Source organism: Palaemon carinicauda, chromosome 4 (genome assembly GCF_036898095.1).
Source record: "Palaemon carinicauda isolate YSFRI2023 chromosome 4, ASM3689809v2, whole genome shotgun sequence".
In the NCBI taxonomy this organism is placed as follows: domain Eukaryota; kingdom Metazoa; phylum Arthropoda; class Malacostraca; order Decapoda; family Palaemonidae; genus Palaemon; species Palaemon carinicauda.
The window spans coordinates 79732649-79748670 of NC_090728.1; the positions used below are offsets into that span (position 1 = coordinate 79732649).

The 16022-nt window shown below is 38.3% G+C and overlaps 1 protein-coding gene across 1 annotated transcript in view; it reads right to left on the reverse strand.

Annotated features, from left to right (window-relative positions):
* LOC137640023 (VWFA and cache domain-containing protein 1) overlaps positions 1 to 16022 on the reverse strand; it is a 447337-nt gene that overhangs the window by 163941 nt on the left and 267374 nt on the right. Inside the window, 1 exon segment of the mRNA XM_068372387.1 lies at positions 12319 to 12520. Coding sequence (XP_068228488.1) covers positions 12319 to 12520 — 202 coding nt within the window.

The following is a 16022-nucleotide window of genomic DNA, read 5'->3' on the forward strand; positions in this document are numbered from 1 at the left end:
CAGAATTGTCAGCCTTATCTAGAGACCCAGGTCATATAGAGTTTCTCTCTTCGGGTGAGGTCCTTCTCTCCCCTAACAAAGTTTTCCTGGCCAAAAATGAGGACCCCCAAAACAGGTGGTCTCCCTGGAAGATTGTTCCACTTCCTCGGGATCCATCCCCGTGTCCAGTTACCACCCTGAAATCCTACTTAAGTAGAACTTCCACCACAACCACAGGACCCTTATTTATTAGAGAACACGGCGGAACTATTACCCTTAAGGGAATCAGACAACAAATTTTTTATTTTATTAAACAAGCTAATCCTGAATCATTCCTACATGTCCATGATATTCGAGCTGTGGCTACCTCAATTAATTTTTTCCACCATATGAAATTTGATGAGCTCTCAAAATATACGGGTTGGAAGTCCCCTAAAGTTTTCAAGCGCCACTACCTGAAACCTTTAGAGGCTCTTAGATTCGCCACAGTAGCTGCAGGGAATATAGTTCCTCCTGAAGGTACCGAGTCCTAATCACCACGTCTTGCTCTATCCTCTTTCCCTCCTGCCTGGCTTACCTATTGTTCCTACCTGTTTTGTTTGCCACACACCCTTATAGCGTATTATTTTATTATTAATTGATCAATTTCACGATTTGTTTTTTATTTCACTTGTTCTTAAATCCCCGAGCTGATTTTATTTTTGTTATGTTAAATCTTTGTTATGGATTTACTTTTGCTTGGTTCTCTCTATCATCCCCTGATGGGATTTTGTACCATGCTCATATTCATATCTATGATTGAATTTTTACCTTTGCATTTTTGATTACCAAGCTGGATTACCACTATTCATATCAGTTGAATTTTACCTACGGGTTTCATTTATCACTGTCATATACATGTTGATCTATTTTTACGGGTTTCCACATCCCTCTTTTTTTATATCAAAACTCATCAGCTATGTTATTTTTGTGTTATTCCATCCTCAGGTAGTTAGCCATATTGGGTCCCCATTCTCTAGTACGATTTCACTGGTTGGAGCCCAGAAAAGGGATTTTGACGTAGGAAAAATCCATTTCTGGGCGAGAGACCCGTGCCGCCCAGTGAACCCACCCATCCCTCCCTAATTGGGCCCCAATCTGGGGTGCTACAAGGAGTGACGTCACTGGCGTGGGATCGCTAGTAGTAGTAGGATGTTGAACGGCACCTCGCTGTTCGGGGATATTGACAGGAGATATCTAAATGGTGCGAGGCCTCTGGTTGTGATTTATTCACGCCCCAGTATTATACTGACACCTTATTAAGGTGAGCGAGCTGGGTTCAACCTAGCATTCCAATACAAATTTTTCTCTGGTAAATTCATAGCAGTTTTTACCTTAGAAATGATGTAAAAGGAGCATTTCACTGGGCGGCACGGGTCTCTCGCCCTGAAATAGATTTTTCCTACGTCAAAATCCCTTTATTGCCAAAACCTATATCTAAGGGAGAAATTTAGATTAGTAAATAAGTTTTGATTCACATTACTTGGTAATCATTTGAAAACAATGATGGTATTCGGACAAAATTAATTCCTACCAATCAGCTATTGGGAAATTTTCCGAGCTAAAAGGGCATCCCGGAGAGTCGGTGCAAATATGCCTCGCTAAAAAAATTGACAATAGTTAAAAGTGCCTTATCTTAATTAATGTGCAACTTTCGTGCATGGAGACAAATGGAATATCAATCTGGGTGTAGAATAAAATTTGTTAAGTGTGAAATCAAAATGCCCCCCAGAAAGCTGTCATGAGAGTGCATGCTACAGATTTTAACTCACGGCCTATAATTAATAAATTTAAATATAATTTCATATTTCAGCTGGCATAGCCCATAACTTTCCTCTTTTCAAAGCTTTTGTCAAGCTTTGAAATGTTTGGGTTTTAAATTACTGGTGATAATAGTTTTATCACTATGGTTATCATGTTTACAGTGAGTGTAATAAATATATAAAGTGAAAGTTATGAAATAAATGGGAAATTAGCCAATCCTTATGGTTAATCTATCATTATGGTTGTTGTAGCATAGCCTGCTTTGAGATTTACCAAGCCATTTAATGAATGGTTAATTATTATTACAGTAGTAAGTGACTGCAAATAGTTTACTGGTTGATAATATTAGACGAATCCCCGAATTAAGTTTAATGTTTTCTTATATTGCTGTGATAGTTCAAACCTTGGTGAAGATAGGTCAGAAGGTGGGAGTTGTCAGGTATATTGGCTATTTGGATCATTGGTCTTGATAGAAGTGTTATAACCTAGTAATGTTCAAAATCAAGATAATTAATTTTGACAAGTGATAACCTATTAATTACTAGGTGGTATTCACACACACAGGAACATATATGAATACTGTACTAAGATTTGTGAAGGGGTTGTTTCTGTCTCACCACCAATGGTCAAGAGTGAGAGGAAGGGCTACCCTAACAGTATTTCCCCTTTATAGGAAATTTTCTCCTCATCCTTCCATCTTCATATTCTGATATAGATTCTGGAGGGGGAGAAAGGTGGTATGATTGAGCCATATATGGTTGGTTAAATCTCTTAGTCAATGCAACCCACACATAAAAATGTTATTTCCAATTTCAAGACTTGGTAGGCTCACATTATTGTATTATTGTTTGCCACAACCTTTGTCTTTGTAAAGAGGAAGTGTAGAAGTCTAGCCTTTCTAACAGAAGACTGACTATTTTAGATAGTTTTGGGCTGGGCCTTTGGGTTATCATCTTCCTGAGAAGGTTTCAGGGGGATATTCCTTCCATTCCTGTGGATTCGACTGTGGATGGACCTGAAGTTACCAGCTTCCAAGGAAGGTTCCAGCTGGGGCTCTTCCTTCTTGTCCTATAGATTCCACTGTGACTAGGCCTTTGGGTTACCAGCTAACTAGGAAGTCTAGTGGGTGCTGGTTCTTACATTCCAAGTACAGTACAGTATTGAAGACCCAGTGGTGGTGGTGGTGGGGAAAGCTTCTGCCTTGGATGTGGAGTGGGTTTTAGAGGAAACCCTTTCCAATTCTGTAAGAATATCAAATTTGAGGAACTTTCGGCATTTCTAGATTCAAAATGGAGATTCAAAGATCTGTTTCTCAGAGCAGCATGTCTCCAGATAACCCTGAATGAGGTACTTCTGATGCCGTATAATTAAACTTTGAATATCACAGAAGAGTCAGTCTCATATGCAGGAGGTTTTCTTATAGTCCACAGTTTGCTTGGTGCTTCTGTGGGTGAAATAAGAGTTCTATGCAAAAAAAAAAATTTCTTTTTGTCAAAAATCGTAGAATTGGTATCAAAGTCAATAAGGGTGCTGCTGAAAGGAGATTTTACCTGGCCCAAAAAGTGTAGTCTCTTTTTGAGGTATATCCAAAAGAGTTTGAGGGATTCACAGAACTGAAAGGGTTTCTTGAAATCTTTCTTCCTAAAAAAAAAGGGGATATTCTGGTATAACACAATCAACTGTGCAACCATTTTCTTTTTGTCTCAGATCATCTTACGACAGCAGAATTCGGTGACTGACAAACTTTTTTCAACCTAGTGCCTGCTGTGGCTTCTTTGAAAATGGGAGCTATAGGAGGATTCCAGATTGTCACCTATGTGATGGTAAATCTACTCTGCAAACCTGTCTACGAGGCATGGCAAACTTTGTCAGAGCAAAGTTCAAGGTGAGGCGCCATGTGAAGGAGGCATTCAATCTTGAAAAGTAGAGGTAGAGAAATTTCTATATAGTGATCCTCCATGTAGATCTCTCTTCCACAAAACCCTAGTGGACAAAACCAAAACCAAAGCCAAAGTTAATGCAGAGGAAATGGAAACTTCACTTCCAGAAAAATTGAGAAAAGGTTTTCAGCCCTTCCTCTTAAAAAAAAAAAAAAAAAAAAAGAAGTTTTCCTTTCACAAAGTTGCAGCCTATAAGAACAAGCAGCAGATAGCCACCTATGCAGTCGTAAAGCTACTGTGGAAGCCTGTCTACAAGGCTTTACAGACTGCTAGAGCAAAGTTTGAGGTGAGGCATGGACCATGTGATGGGGCAATCAATCTGGAGAAGTAGAGGTAGAGAAATTTTTGTATAGTGATCCTCAATGTATAGTGATTGTCACCTATGTGATAGCATATCTACTCTGCAAACCTCTCTTCCCCAAAACCCTAGTGGACAAAACCAAAACCAAAGCCAAAGTTAATGCAGAGGAAATGGAAACTTCACTTGCAGAAAAATGGAGAAAAGGTTTTCAGCCCTTCTTCTTAAAAAAAGAATTTTTCCTTTCACAAAGTTGCAGCCTATACGAAAAAGCAGAAGATAGCCACCTATGCAGTCATAAAGCTACTGTGGAAGCCTATCTACAAGGCTTTACAGACTGCTAGAGCAAAGTTTGAGGTGAGGCATGGACCATGTGCTGGGGGCTATCAATCTGGAAAAGTAAAGGTAGAGAAATTTTTGTATAGTGATCCTTAATGTAAATCTATCTTCCCCAAAGCCAAAGCCAATGCAGAGGTTGGGGTGGCCTGTGTAGTAACATCCCTGACCGATGATCGCCATACTGGGGTTCGAGTCCCACTCAAACTCGTTAGTGTTCCTTTGGTCACTGCAACCTCACCATCCTTGTGAGCTAAGGAGGGGGATTTGCTTAGTCATCACCAGCCATTTACCTGGCCTTCCTAGGTCCTAGCTTGAGTGGAGAGGGGGCTTGGGCACTGATCACATGTACATATGGTCAGTCTCTAGGGTAATGTCCTGCTTGATGGTCAGTCTCTAGGGCAATGTCCTGCTTGATAGGACAATGTAACTTTCGCTTGCCTCACCATTTATAAGCGGTCTTTAAATGGTAATTTCAATTCCAGATAAATGGAAGAAAGGTTTTTGGCCATTCTTTCCTAAAAAAAAGGCTTCCTTTTACAAAGCTGCAGCCTATAAAAACCAGCAGCAGGCTTAAAAGCAACCCGCAAAGGGACCAGTCCCCTTGCCCTATCCCAAGTCTTAGCCTTACCTAAGTTTCCTTGAGAATAACAGGAGCAGCAGCAAAGCTACTCCACCCAAGATGACCCAAGCCCATGGTCAGTCAAACTTTGGTTACAGAGCAAGGAGAGGCCATTAAAGACAATCTAAGGGAAACAGAGGGGGTGGTAAGTCATATAGAGGCAGAGGATCTCATTAATGAGAGGCTTCAGATTGGGGGTCATCTCCATCGTTTTCAGGTATGTTATAACTTTTCTTGATGGGCATAGAGCATAGTTTCCAGAGGTCTCGGTTGGTCAATTTTCATCAGACTAGAACTCTGGAACTCAACTCTAAAAAGGATTCAAAGAAAAAGTGCAAGTTTTTAATATTCCAGGGCAGACTAACCAGTGTACAGAAAAAAAGACTCCTCAGAGAGAGGAGTGATCCTCGATCTGTCTCGTTGAGCTCTACAAACACATCAGGTGGGACATTGAAAATGATGACCATCTTGCATGTCTGGTAATTAATACACCGAGGGGCTTGGACCTGTACTATAGATCTAAAAGATGCTTATTGGTACATCCCTATTGTTCCCAACATCTGACATTACCTAGAATTTCAGCTCAGGAGGGGAGTATATAATATTTAATGCTATTTGTTCTCAATATGACCACCAAGAGTGTTTACAAAGCTAGTAAATGTAGCGGTCAAACTCCTGCAGCTACATCAAGTTCTGATCATAACTTTTTTAGACAACTGGCTGATTTGGGCCGAGACAAAACAATCATGCCTCAAGTACACAAATCAAATCTTGCAGGTTTGTTAGGATCTAAGTTTCCTCATCAACTTTGCAGAAAAATGACTAATTCCAAGAAGGATATTTCAGTGGCTAGTTATTCAATAGAATATTGTGAAAGCCACTTAAAGCCAAACCAAAGCATCTCAGCAAAATTTTTTAAGATAGGAAAATTCTTTCTTTCAAACTGCTTCTCAACCAGACAGCAACTAGAGAAGATTTTAGGCTATCTCCAGTTTGCCTCAAAGGTCAACCCAGTGTTAAAGACAAGAATCTCAATTAGGTGTGGAGAAAAGCATCAAGGAAGGGGTTTCAAGACTGAAGCCAACAGTTGCAAATGAATTTTCAGGCCATGGACGACATTAAAGGCCTTTTCCATGTCGGTCCCATTGGTCCATCCCTCAATCTCCATGATTCTTCATACACACACATCCCGGTCGGGTTGGGGAAGTCATTCAAAGGTGACCTACTGTATGTGTTTCGGAAATGGTCCCCTCAGTTTGCAGAATTTCACATGAATGTGTTGGAACTGTACGGTCGTCTCCCTGGCATTGAAGAGACTCAATCCAAGAAAGAACTTCTATACAAAGATTTTCAGATAACCAAGAAGCTGTCTGTTGCCTCAGAAAGAGGGAGTATCCTGTTTGAGAATTCTCAACTCAGTGCTCTTCCCATTATGAAGTTCTTTCAGGTATGAGATGTGTTCCTCTCACCATTCCATCTGCCTAGTTCTCTCAATGTAGTGGTGGATGCCCTATCCAAACAGATAGTCATGCATATGGAATAAACCTTGGAGTAGAGTTCTTTTCAGGAGATTCTAGAGTTAGTTTCAAATTTCCAATAAACCTATTTGCAACAAAAGAGGGCTGCTTTACATTTTGGCTCTAGAGTTGGAAGATAGTAACCTCTGCCTGGTATCTACTTTATAACTATACTTGCAAAGATCCATGTACTCAGAAGGCAGCTTGTTTCCAAATACCACTGCTAACAACTCTCTATACATAGCCCCTGAATGTGGACTCTCAAGCAGAGACAGGAAATACAGTAATACCTTGACAAGCAAGCATCCCAACATACGAGCAAACTGAGATACAAGCAAGACGCCGAGCAAATTTTTGCATAGAGATATGAGCACAAACTTGAGATACGAATACGCTTACAGATGCTGACACTAGGTAGCCGAGCGCGTGGGAGCTGCTCTCGAGGTCCGCATCGCTCGTTCATTTCTCAAGATCTACAACTACTGAACACATCTCCGAGCATCGCCTGTATTGTTTGCATTAGAGTGCTGTATTTACGTGGTTTTAACGTTAATTTGTAGACAATTAACTTAATAAGTCACGGTTTCAAAGCAAGTGAGTGGAAACATTGACAGTGATAAGAAAAAGTGAATGATGATGATAGAGATAAAGCGTGAAATTATAAAAAAACATGAGAGTGGTGTATGCGTGACTGAGCTGGCCCACCATTACGAAAAGAGTTAATTGACAATATGTACCATCCTCAAACAGAAGGATGCTATAAAGAGCAAGAAGCCTTCCAAAGGCCTAAGAATTCTGTCGAAGCTACAGACTAATGTAAATAACGAGATGGAAAAGCCTTTGTTGCTGTGGATAAAAAAAAAAAAACAGACGGCATGAGATAGCGTGACCGAGACGATCATCTGTCAGAAGGACAGCGCAATATACGAAGACTTGAAACAAAGGGAAGCTGAGAGTGGAGAGACATCAACGACACTGGAGACTTTCAAAGCCAGTCGTAGCTGGTTCAATAATTTTAAGAAACAAACTGAGATCCACTCGGTTGTGAGGCATATCAAAGCTGTGAGTTCCGACGTGAAAGCCGAGGAGGAGTACATGGAACGATTTGCCTCACTTGTTCCTGAAGAAGATTATATTGCCCAAAAAGTCTTCAACTGCGATGGAACTGGCCTTTTCTGGAAGAAGATACCCAGGAGGACATTCATCATGACAGAGAAGAAATTGCTGGGCCATAAATCCAAGAAGGATAGATTGATTCTAGCCTTGTGTCCTAATGCCAACGGTGACTACAAGATCAAGCCACTGCTGGTATACCACTCCAAAAACCTACGTGCTTTAAAGAGCCACAAGTCATGTGGCAAGCAAATTCAAAGGCTTGGGTTATAAGACAATTTTTCAGAATGGGTGAATCTGTGTTTTGGTCTGGTAGTCAAGAAGTATTTATTGGAGAAAAACCTGTCGTTAAAATGTGTTCTCATCCCCTGGTCACCCTCCTGGTCTTGAAGATGACATTCTGGATGAATTCAAGCTTGTCAAGGTCCTTTATGTCCCGCCCAACACCACACCCCTCCAACAGCCCTTGGGCCAACAGGTCATTTCAAACTTCAAGAAACTGTACACAAAGCATTTGTTCAAGAAATGCTTTGATGTCATAGACAACACCAACCTCACCCTTCGTAAATTTTGAAAGGACCATTTCAATATTATTCATTATTTGAAAATTATTGATGAAGCCAGGCAGGGTGTAACGCGATGAACCTTATATTCAGCTTGGAAAAAATTGTGTCCAGATTCCGTAGCTGAGAGGGACTTTGAAGGGTTCATTACGCCGCAGCCTGACCTCAAAACCCATTATGTTGGAAGGGATCGTGTCTCTTGGCTGGAGGTAGATAAGGCAGATGTCAACGACCTTGTCGATGAGCACCAAGAAGAGCTCACAACAGAGGAATTAATTGAGCTCCAAACGATGCAACATATGGAAGTGTTGCAAGAGCTCAGCGTCGAGGAGGTGGTGGAACAGGATGGACCTCCTTTCTTCGAAGGAGATTAAGGAAGTGTTGGCTAAGTGGCAAGATGTGTCTGATTTTGTTGAAAAGAGACACCCTGATAAATTGTATTGTGGTTGTGCTTCAGCTCTTTTCAACACCTGCCTATCATTTCCGCAAAATTTTGAAATTTTGAAAGGGAGACAGAAACAAACCTCCTTGAATTGATTTTTTTTTAAAGGCCTGCTACAAGTGAAAGTGAGGCAAAAAGAGCTATGACATTTGAGGGACAGTACAAAAAAAAATAGCAAATAAGATAAGTAAGATTAAAATTTCTTATAAAATTAAGTAAGCTAATTTTATTCAAGTTAATTTAATGTTTAAGTGTTACGATACATAGTGTAAGCATCAGTATAAATACTATGTGTGTACTGTCCAATTCTCTCCCTCCCTTCCTCCCTCCCTCTTCCTCCCCACAAACCGCCGTTAGCCGTTACCGTCTGTCTCGAAAGTAATAACTCCATGATAAAGCCACACTTTATTATAGATCCCAGTCCAATAATCATTTATGTCATTTTGTGAGTGTACTTTAAGTATTGAAGCATTTAAAAGCATGTTTTTCCATTGTTATACTGATTTGGGTGTTATTAAGATTTAAGAGGGTGGGAACGGATTAATTATTTTAGTTACTTCATATGGGAAAATTCGATTTGTGATATGAGTGCATTGACATACGAGCCCGGTCCTGGAGCGCATTCTGTTTGTATGTCAAGGTATTATTGTACTTTGAATATGGATTGGAACAGATGGACATCTATCTATTCGTTTCTTCCAACGAGTTTGATTTAGATGGCTTTGAATATCCTTCGGAAATTTTCACGGACAGCTGTGCCGATAACTCAACTTTGTCTGACCAGACAATGGCATCTAATGCTTCAGCATCTGAGACCAAGTCTACACCCTCTTCACTCTTCACAGCTGTATCAGGAAGTAGGAAGTCAGATTATCTTTGTTTCCTCCTTCCTGGCCCAGAACCTTCATGCTTGAATTTTCTCTCCTGTATTTATGAGAAGGATTTCTCTGCTAACAACTTGACTATTTGATGAGTTTCAAGAAGTATTCATCCACAAGACAACACCAGTCACCTTGTCATATAACCTCGGACTTCTTGGCTTCCTTTCGGGTCCAAATCTTTGAGAATACGAAGCTCAAGTCATCAACTATCCTATCAAGTAAATTGGCAATGACAGAACTTGTCAAGCATGCTTTTGACATGGATCTAAACTCTGACATGTTTCATAAAATCCCTCGATCTTTTGCTATGCATAGACCATCTCCACCAATTCCTTTTGTATCTTGGTCTTGTCTCGGGATAGGGTTCTTGAGTTTAAAGAAGTTTTGAAAAAGCCATATCTTTAATAGCTTTAGCCTAAGGAGAAAGAATCAATGAATTTTGGCCTTTTAAAGGGATCAGTTCATTACAATAATTTCATGTCGGTTCAAATCCTGGCCCTGCTCTTTCTAGCCAAAAACCAAAAGCCTCTTCAGAGACGAGATCCGATTTATATTTCGGCTTGGAGTCGAGAGATAGCAACCTCTGCCTGATGTCTACCTTAAAACTATACTTACAGAGATCCACCAACTCAGAATGTACTTTGTTTTCAAACATCCATGCCAGCAAGTTCCTCTTAACAGTGGCTATCCAAATTTTGATGACTTCCCTAATTAAAATAGCTGATCCTGTCTCATCTGTAAAACCTGCAATTTGAGAGAAATTGCTTCATTATTAGCATTTTTTACTAATATGTAATTTCAGAATATCCAGAGCTTTAAGGCTTAGTCTCGGCAAATGGTGTTCATTAAAAACTATCTGAATGAAATCCAAACCATTCATGGGTGGTACTTAGCACATTTGTGATCCCTACAGAGAAACTGTAGTCCAGAGAGGACAAAGTCAATCAGGTCCTTCTGGAGGAGCAGAATAACAGGCATTCGGTATTCTTCAGGAATCCCTTATGAGGTAAGAGTCTGACTTGTGAGTCTTACTTATTCATGGAAGCATGTGGAAGTGTTGTTTGTCCAACTTGGTAAAAGACGGATGTCCGTAACGGTGCAAGTCTATCTATTACTCTGGTACTACTTCTAGGAGACCACACAACATATTAACCCCAAAAAGTGATTTTGAAGGAAGGGAAAACCTATTTTTGAGGAGGTGTTCTTTGCTTTCCAGGACCCTTCCTCCACCCAAGCATTGCACAAGGGAGTGGGGTAATAGTTTTTCACTTGGGAGCTAAAAGATGTCAGTTGAGCACAATGTGAAGTGCTTATAGCATTGTCTCCAACTGGGAAGAAGGTTCCTTTCCATGAGGTGAAGACGCAATAATGACGTCACCCATAGCAAACGAGTTTCAACATCAGAGGTGCTGTGATAAGTTCTATCTAGCCAATCCTCGAGGGTCTCCTTTATACACTCTGAATCCATGTTTTGCACATTGATATACTGGCCTTAGAGCAAGGGAGACCATATTTCTTTGGCATTTATGTTGCATTGAATTCCCTGTTATACCTTTTCACAGTTAAGTCCTTGGAGACCACAAAGTACCTCCCAAAATATAAGTTTTTTATTCATCAAAATCCATTTCTAATAAAGTACTTTTATCTTCAACCCTTCTCTTTATCCTCTTCTCACTTAAATCCTTATTTCCCCATACAGTTAACTCTTTATCTGCGTGTTTGGAATTCACAAGTGTCTTGTAACCAGAAAACACTAAATATCATACCAAATTTCTTAAGCAGGTGAAGTCAAAAAGTGAAATTCAGCATTAGAAATTGGCAAAAAATACTGTACAGTATAAAAATTTACCAAAGAACATGAGTCAAGACATGAAATTTAGTTTTAAATTGCCAAATAAACCGTAAAGTCAAAATGTGAAATTTAGTGTTGGGCACTTATGTCACCAGTTGCTCAATTGCGTTGACAACAGAGAGACCATTTCATCGACGCCAAACACAATGACGCTAAAATTAAAAAAGCTTCGCAATGACGTTGGCACAAATATATTGTCGCAAATAAAATTTTGCACCATTTTCCCCTTAAAGTCAAGTTTTCTGTGAAATTATCTAATTATCTTGCTTTAGTACCAACTGGGATGAAGGTAACTTTCTATGAGGTGATAACGTAGTGATGATGTCACCCATAGCAGACAAGTTTCAACATTAGAAGTGGGGTGATAAGTTCTATCTAGCCAGAACTCGAGGGTCTTCATTATATGCATACTTAACCTGTGTTAATGGCTGATGGGGCACAAACTAACTATATTTGTTTTGTTGCAAGTAAAATGTGTCCCAAAGAAAGAAGGTATTATGGAATGGCAGTACTGTGCCATTAGCTCCTATGTTAAAACCTCAAATATAAGGTTCTGTATGGGACTACAGGTAAGGTACCATGAATATATTAACCATTGCCCAATTTTCATCTGTATTATTTATTCTAATACTAAAGAAGACTACAATACAGTACTGAATTTACACAATAGTAAAGAAACAGGAGAAGAGCAAGATCTCAGTGTATAGCTAACAAGCACCACACTCTCTGCAAGCTGAGGCACACATGAGATTACCATGTAGAAGGAACTCTGAGCCCTCTAGTTTACCGAGTAATGCAATGATATATCCTTTATCTAGACATTAAGAATTCGTAAATTAAGAAACTTTTACGGTATGCTGATACATACTTTACATAAAATATATCAAGTAGAATAATGTCACAACACATGAGAAGATTGTTCTTATCCTATTTAGAAAAATTAGTTTTTGCTAAAACTACTGTACTACTTACCAAGAGTAGCCATTTGATTAAAATGCCGACATACACGAGCTTCACTTGGAGAGAGAAGGTCCAGTCGATGAAAAAGGGCAGAGGGTGGCAAAGGTGGGACATTTCTACTCAACCTTTTGAGAGGCATACCTGAATTACGCCATACAACCACAAACACCCAGCCAGATGATAAGGAACGACGCCACCAAAAATGAAGTTCACTCTGTGCATGAAATACAATAGTGGGTAATTGAGACAGTAATATGTTTTTTCTTATCAATATATTGTACATATAAATATCTAATTCTAAGCTGCCAAGTAACTTATGTTATAAACTAGTGGAAAGACTAATATCTTTACAGCAGAAAAATCTCTGCTTGCACAGTTAATAATACATTTTCTAGTTTTCACATTTCCAAATCAAAATCTAAAATAAAAATTAAATCTTAGTCAACAATTACCTTAACGTAAATAGTGAAATATTGTAGTAATAATGAAAGTATGAACTATCTTATACTATAAAAGATCATTAGTACAACCTATTAGAAAATACCTTTTCTATTGCTTAGTTAAAGAAAAATACACACACCAAACTCTAAGAGACTAGTCAAACATTTGCTGTGTACACCACATTGCCTTAAAACTGCCCTTAATCGAACATTTTCCCATTAATCCACGTACAGGTATTGTACTTTTCATCAACTAATAAATAATCAATAAAATATCAATCAATTTGTATCAATTATTTGCATGATTATAATTACTAAAAGCTCTAAAAAATTACTGAATGCAATGAAAATAGTCATTATGAAAAAATACTATTAAGGAATATATGTATATTGTAAATCATTTACAAGAGCTTGGCTTATTACTATTTGTTATAAAAAGACTGTACTGTATGCTTGTTACAGAAAATTTAAAACTTGGGTATTTAGACCTAATTCATTACATGCAAAATCTTGATAACAGTCATCATAAATTTCATCTAAATTTATTTTTAGACCTGGTTAATTATAAGCCCCTTAAATACATTTATCAAAATTTTTAGTGACTTTGTAGAGAATAGTTTTAATGGCTGTTTTAATAAGTCTCCTGCTATTATATTTGGTAACTCTATTTGCAGCCTTTGTCAGTAACAGGATTGTTACCATTAGTGTTCCCAACTCATGCAAAACAAAATGTCTGTTAGCCATAAAAGATATACATACATTGAATTAGTTAAGCTGTGTGGTCACTGTGGCAAGGCCTATACTCCAGCAGGAAAGACTTTAATGACGGACTGATCTTATATAATTATCAAGTTTCAAGATTCACAGTGTCTTAGTATTATTATATTTAACAAGGACTTTCAGACACCACAAACCTTTGCAATGGTAGAGTGATAACTTCCTCATACAAAAAGTTCCTTATACAGATCTAGATTTCTCCTACCATCTAATATGTAGCCAATTACTAGGCCCACCTTTGGTAGATGTTTCGTAAAAATCAATCCTGACAAAAAAGCTAACAATGAAAAAGGGAAAAATAAAATCTGAAATCTTTCTTAGCAAGTTCACAGGTTTAATTGCCTTATCGTGAACCACAAGTTTTAATTTTCAAGGGAGGAAAATACTCTGCCTCCAGCTCTTCATGAGTTTATTCCTAATCCTCTTAACTTGACTAGAAACATAATTTCTAGCCATTCCTCCAGAGAGGCAAGGGTAATACACTGCAACTCTGGTAAAGTTAGATCCTGATGGCTTAGTTGATAAACGGGAGTTGAGGAAACTGGAAATACATCTTCTGTCTTGACCCCTTTCTTCTTTTACTGGAATTCCAATAGATTCGACATTATTCATGGCACTAATTTGTATTCTTTAATATTTGAAATACACAATTTGTTACCATAAAATAAAAAGTCATCTACCAGAGCATTAAGACCACCTTAACAGCTGGTGCCCCAACCTATGATTCAACTACAGTATAAGCTTGAGAATTAATGATACCATTGTCCAGTAAGAACCTTTCAGTGCAGTATAATATGGACAAACTATGGACACTACAGGTAGAGTCAAATAAAAATATTTTCAGATGAAATCCTTGCAACTATTTTCAAAGAGGGGAAGTGAAAAAATCACAACAGAATATTAGCCTTAAAATAATTTACTTCTGAAGGAAGGAAAAAAAGACAAAACTGCCTTACGCTCCTAAAGCCCACCTGAAAAGTTAGTACTTGCAGTTTATTATCCATTTAGATGGAGTCAATGTTAATAGGTAAACATCTACACTGTAAAATCTGTAAGTGAAAAGTTTTCCAAAGATTTAGAATTTGAACCTTCTAAATATTGTGAAACCCCATCGAGTTCTGAAAAATAGACCTGATTACTGGAAGCCTTTTAATACTGACAGGCTTAAAGACATCAATTATATGTAAAAATGAAACAAATCTAATTCCAGATGCTTCAGTAACAAATCAAGCATTGATCTATAGCCAATAAAGGCTGATAGGATTTTTTTTTCATAAAAGCAAACCTTGAAAATTTTTAACAATAAAAACATAGCTAGTTCTAGTTATTGATATATTCTTAGACTGACACCAATAAAAAAAGTACCAGTGTCTTTGATACAAAATAATAGTAGACTGTCTTTTACAGCCTATAAAGGACACTCTTGAGGGTTGCAAATATCCTAGGTTTGAGAAAGCAATCAAAAGTCCCCAGGAGATTAGATGTAAAATGGATGGATTTGGATGAACCACCTTTGAAAATGGTTATATGAGCAGATTGACTGGTACAACAACTTTCTTGGACACCCTTAAAATAAATGGCATAGATCTGCAGACCATTTCCCTTGAAATAAAGGGCTATAGAAAGGGCTATTTGAGACATGAGGTTCACAGAGAGCCTGAACTTGTTTCACACCGGCTAGACAATGGTAAAAATAGAGAATGTGTAAATATCTAAATTTTTCCTTTACATAACCAGGTATCTACCTTTTATGCTAAGGGATCCAGAACAAGAGAACAACACACCTTTATAATTGTTTTGCCAAAAGCATCCAAGTATTCACAAGACCAAATATTGTTTAACTTTATTGACTGGACAAGAAGCATTGTTTTTAACGTGGTAGGATCATTGACTGGTGAAGTTGCAAACATTATGACGTATGCACAACCTCACCATTTCCAGATTTCTAGACATACTGACGAATGTAGCACTCATTCGCTAGGAAGCACTAAACTCTAGCTGCTTAGCTGAACTTTCCATTCATACTAAGAATTTTAATTTGATCTTAAAACATACTTTTCCAAGAGGTACCATGGGCCCTATGCACTCCTCACAAGATTTCTAAAGAAAAATGTTATTTTTATAATAAAATAAATTTTTGAATATACTTACCCGGTGATTATATAAGCTGCAACTCTGTTGCTCGACAGAAAACTCTACGTTAAAAATCCGCCAGCGATCGCTATGCAGGTAGGGGGTGTACTTCAACAGCGCCATCTGTCGTGCAGGTACTCAGTACTCAATGTAAACAAAGAACTCAATTTTCTCCTCGGTCCACTGCGTCTCTATTGGGGAGGAAGGGAGGGTCCTTTAATATATAATCACCGGGTAAGTATATTCAAAAATTTATTTTATTATAAAAATAACATTTTTCAATATTTAACTTAGCCGGTGATTATATAAGCTGATTCACACCCAGGGGGGTGGGTAGAGACCAGCAATAAATGTTTACATTATTAT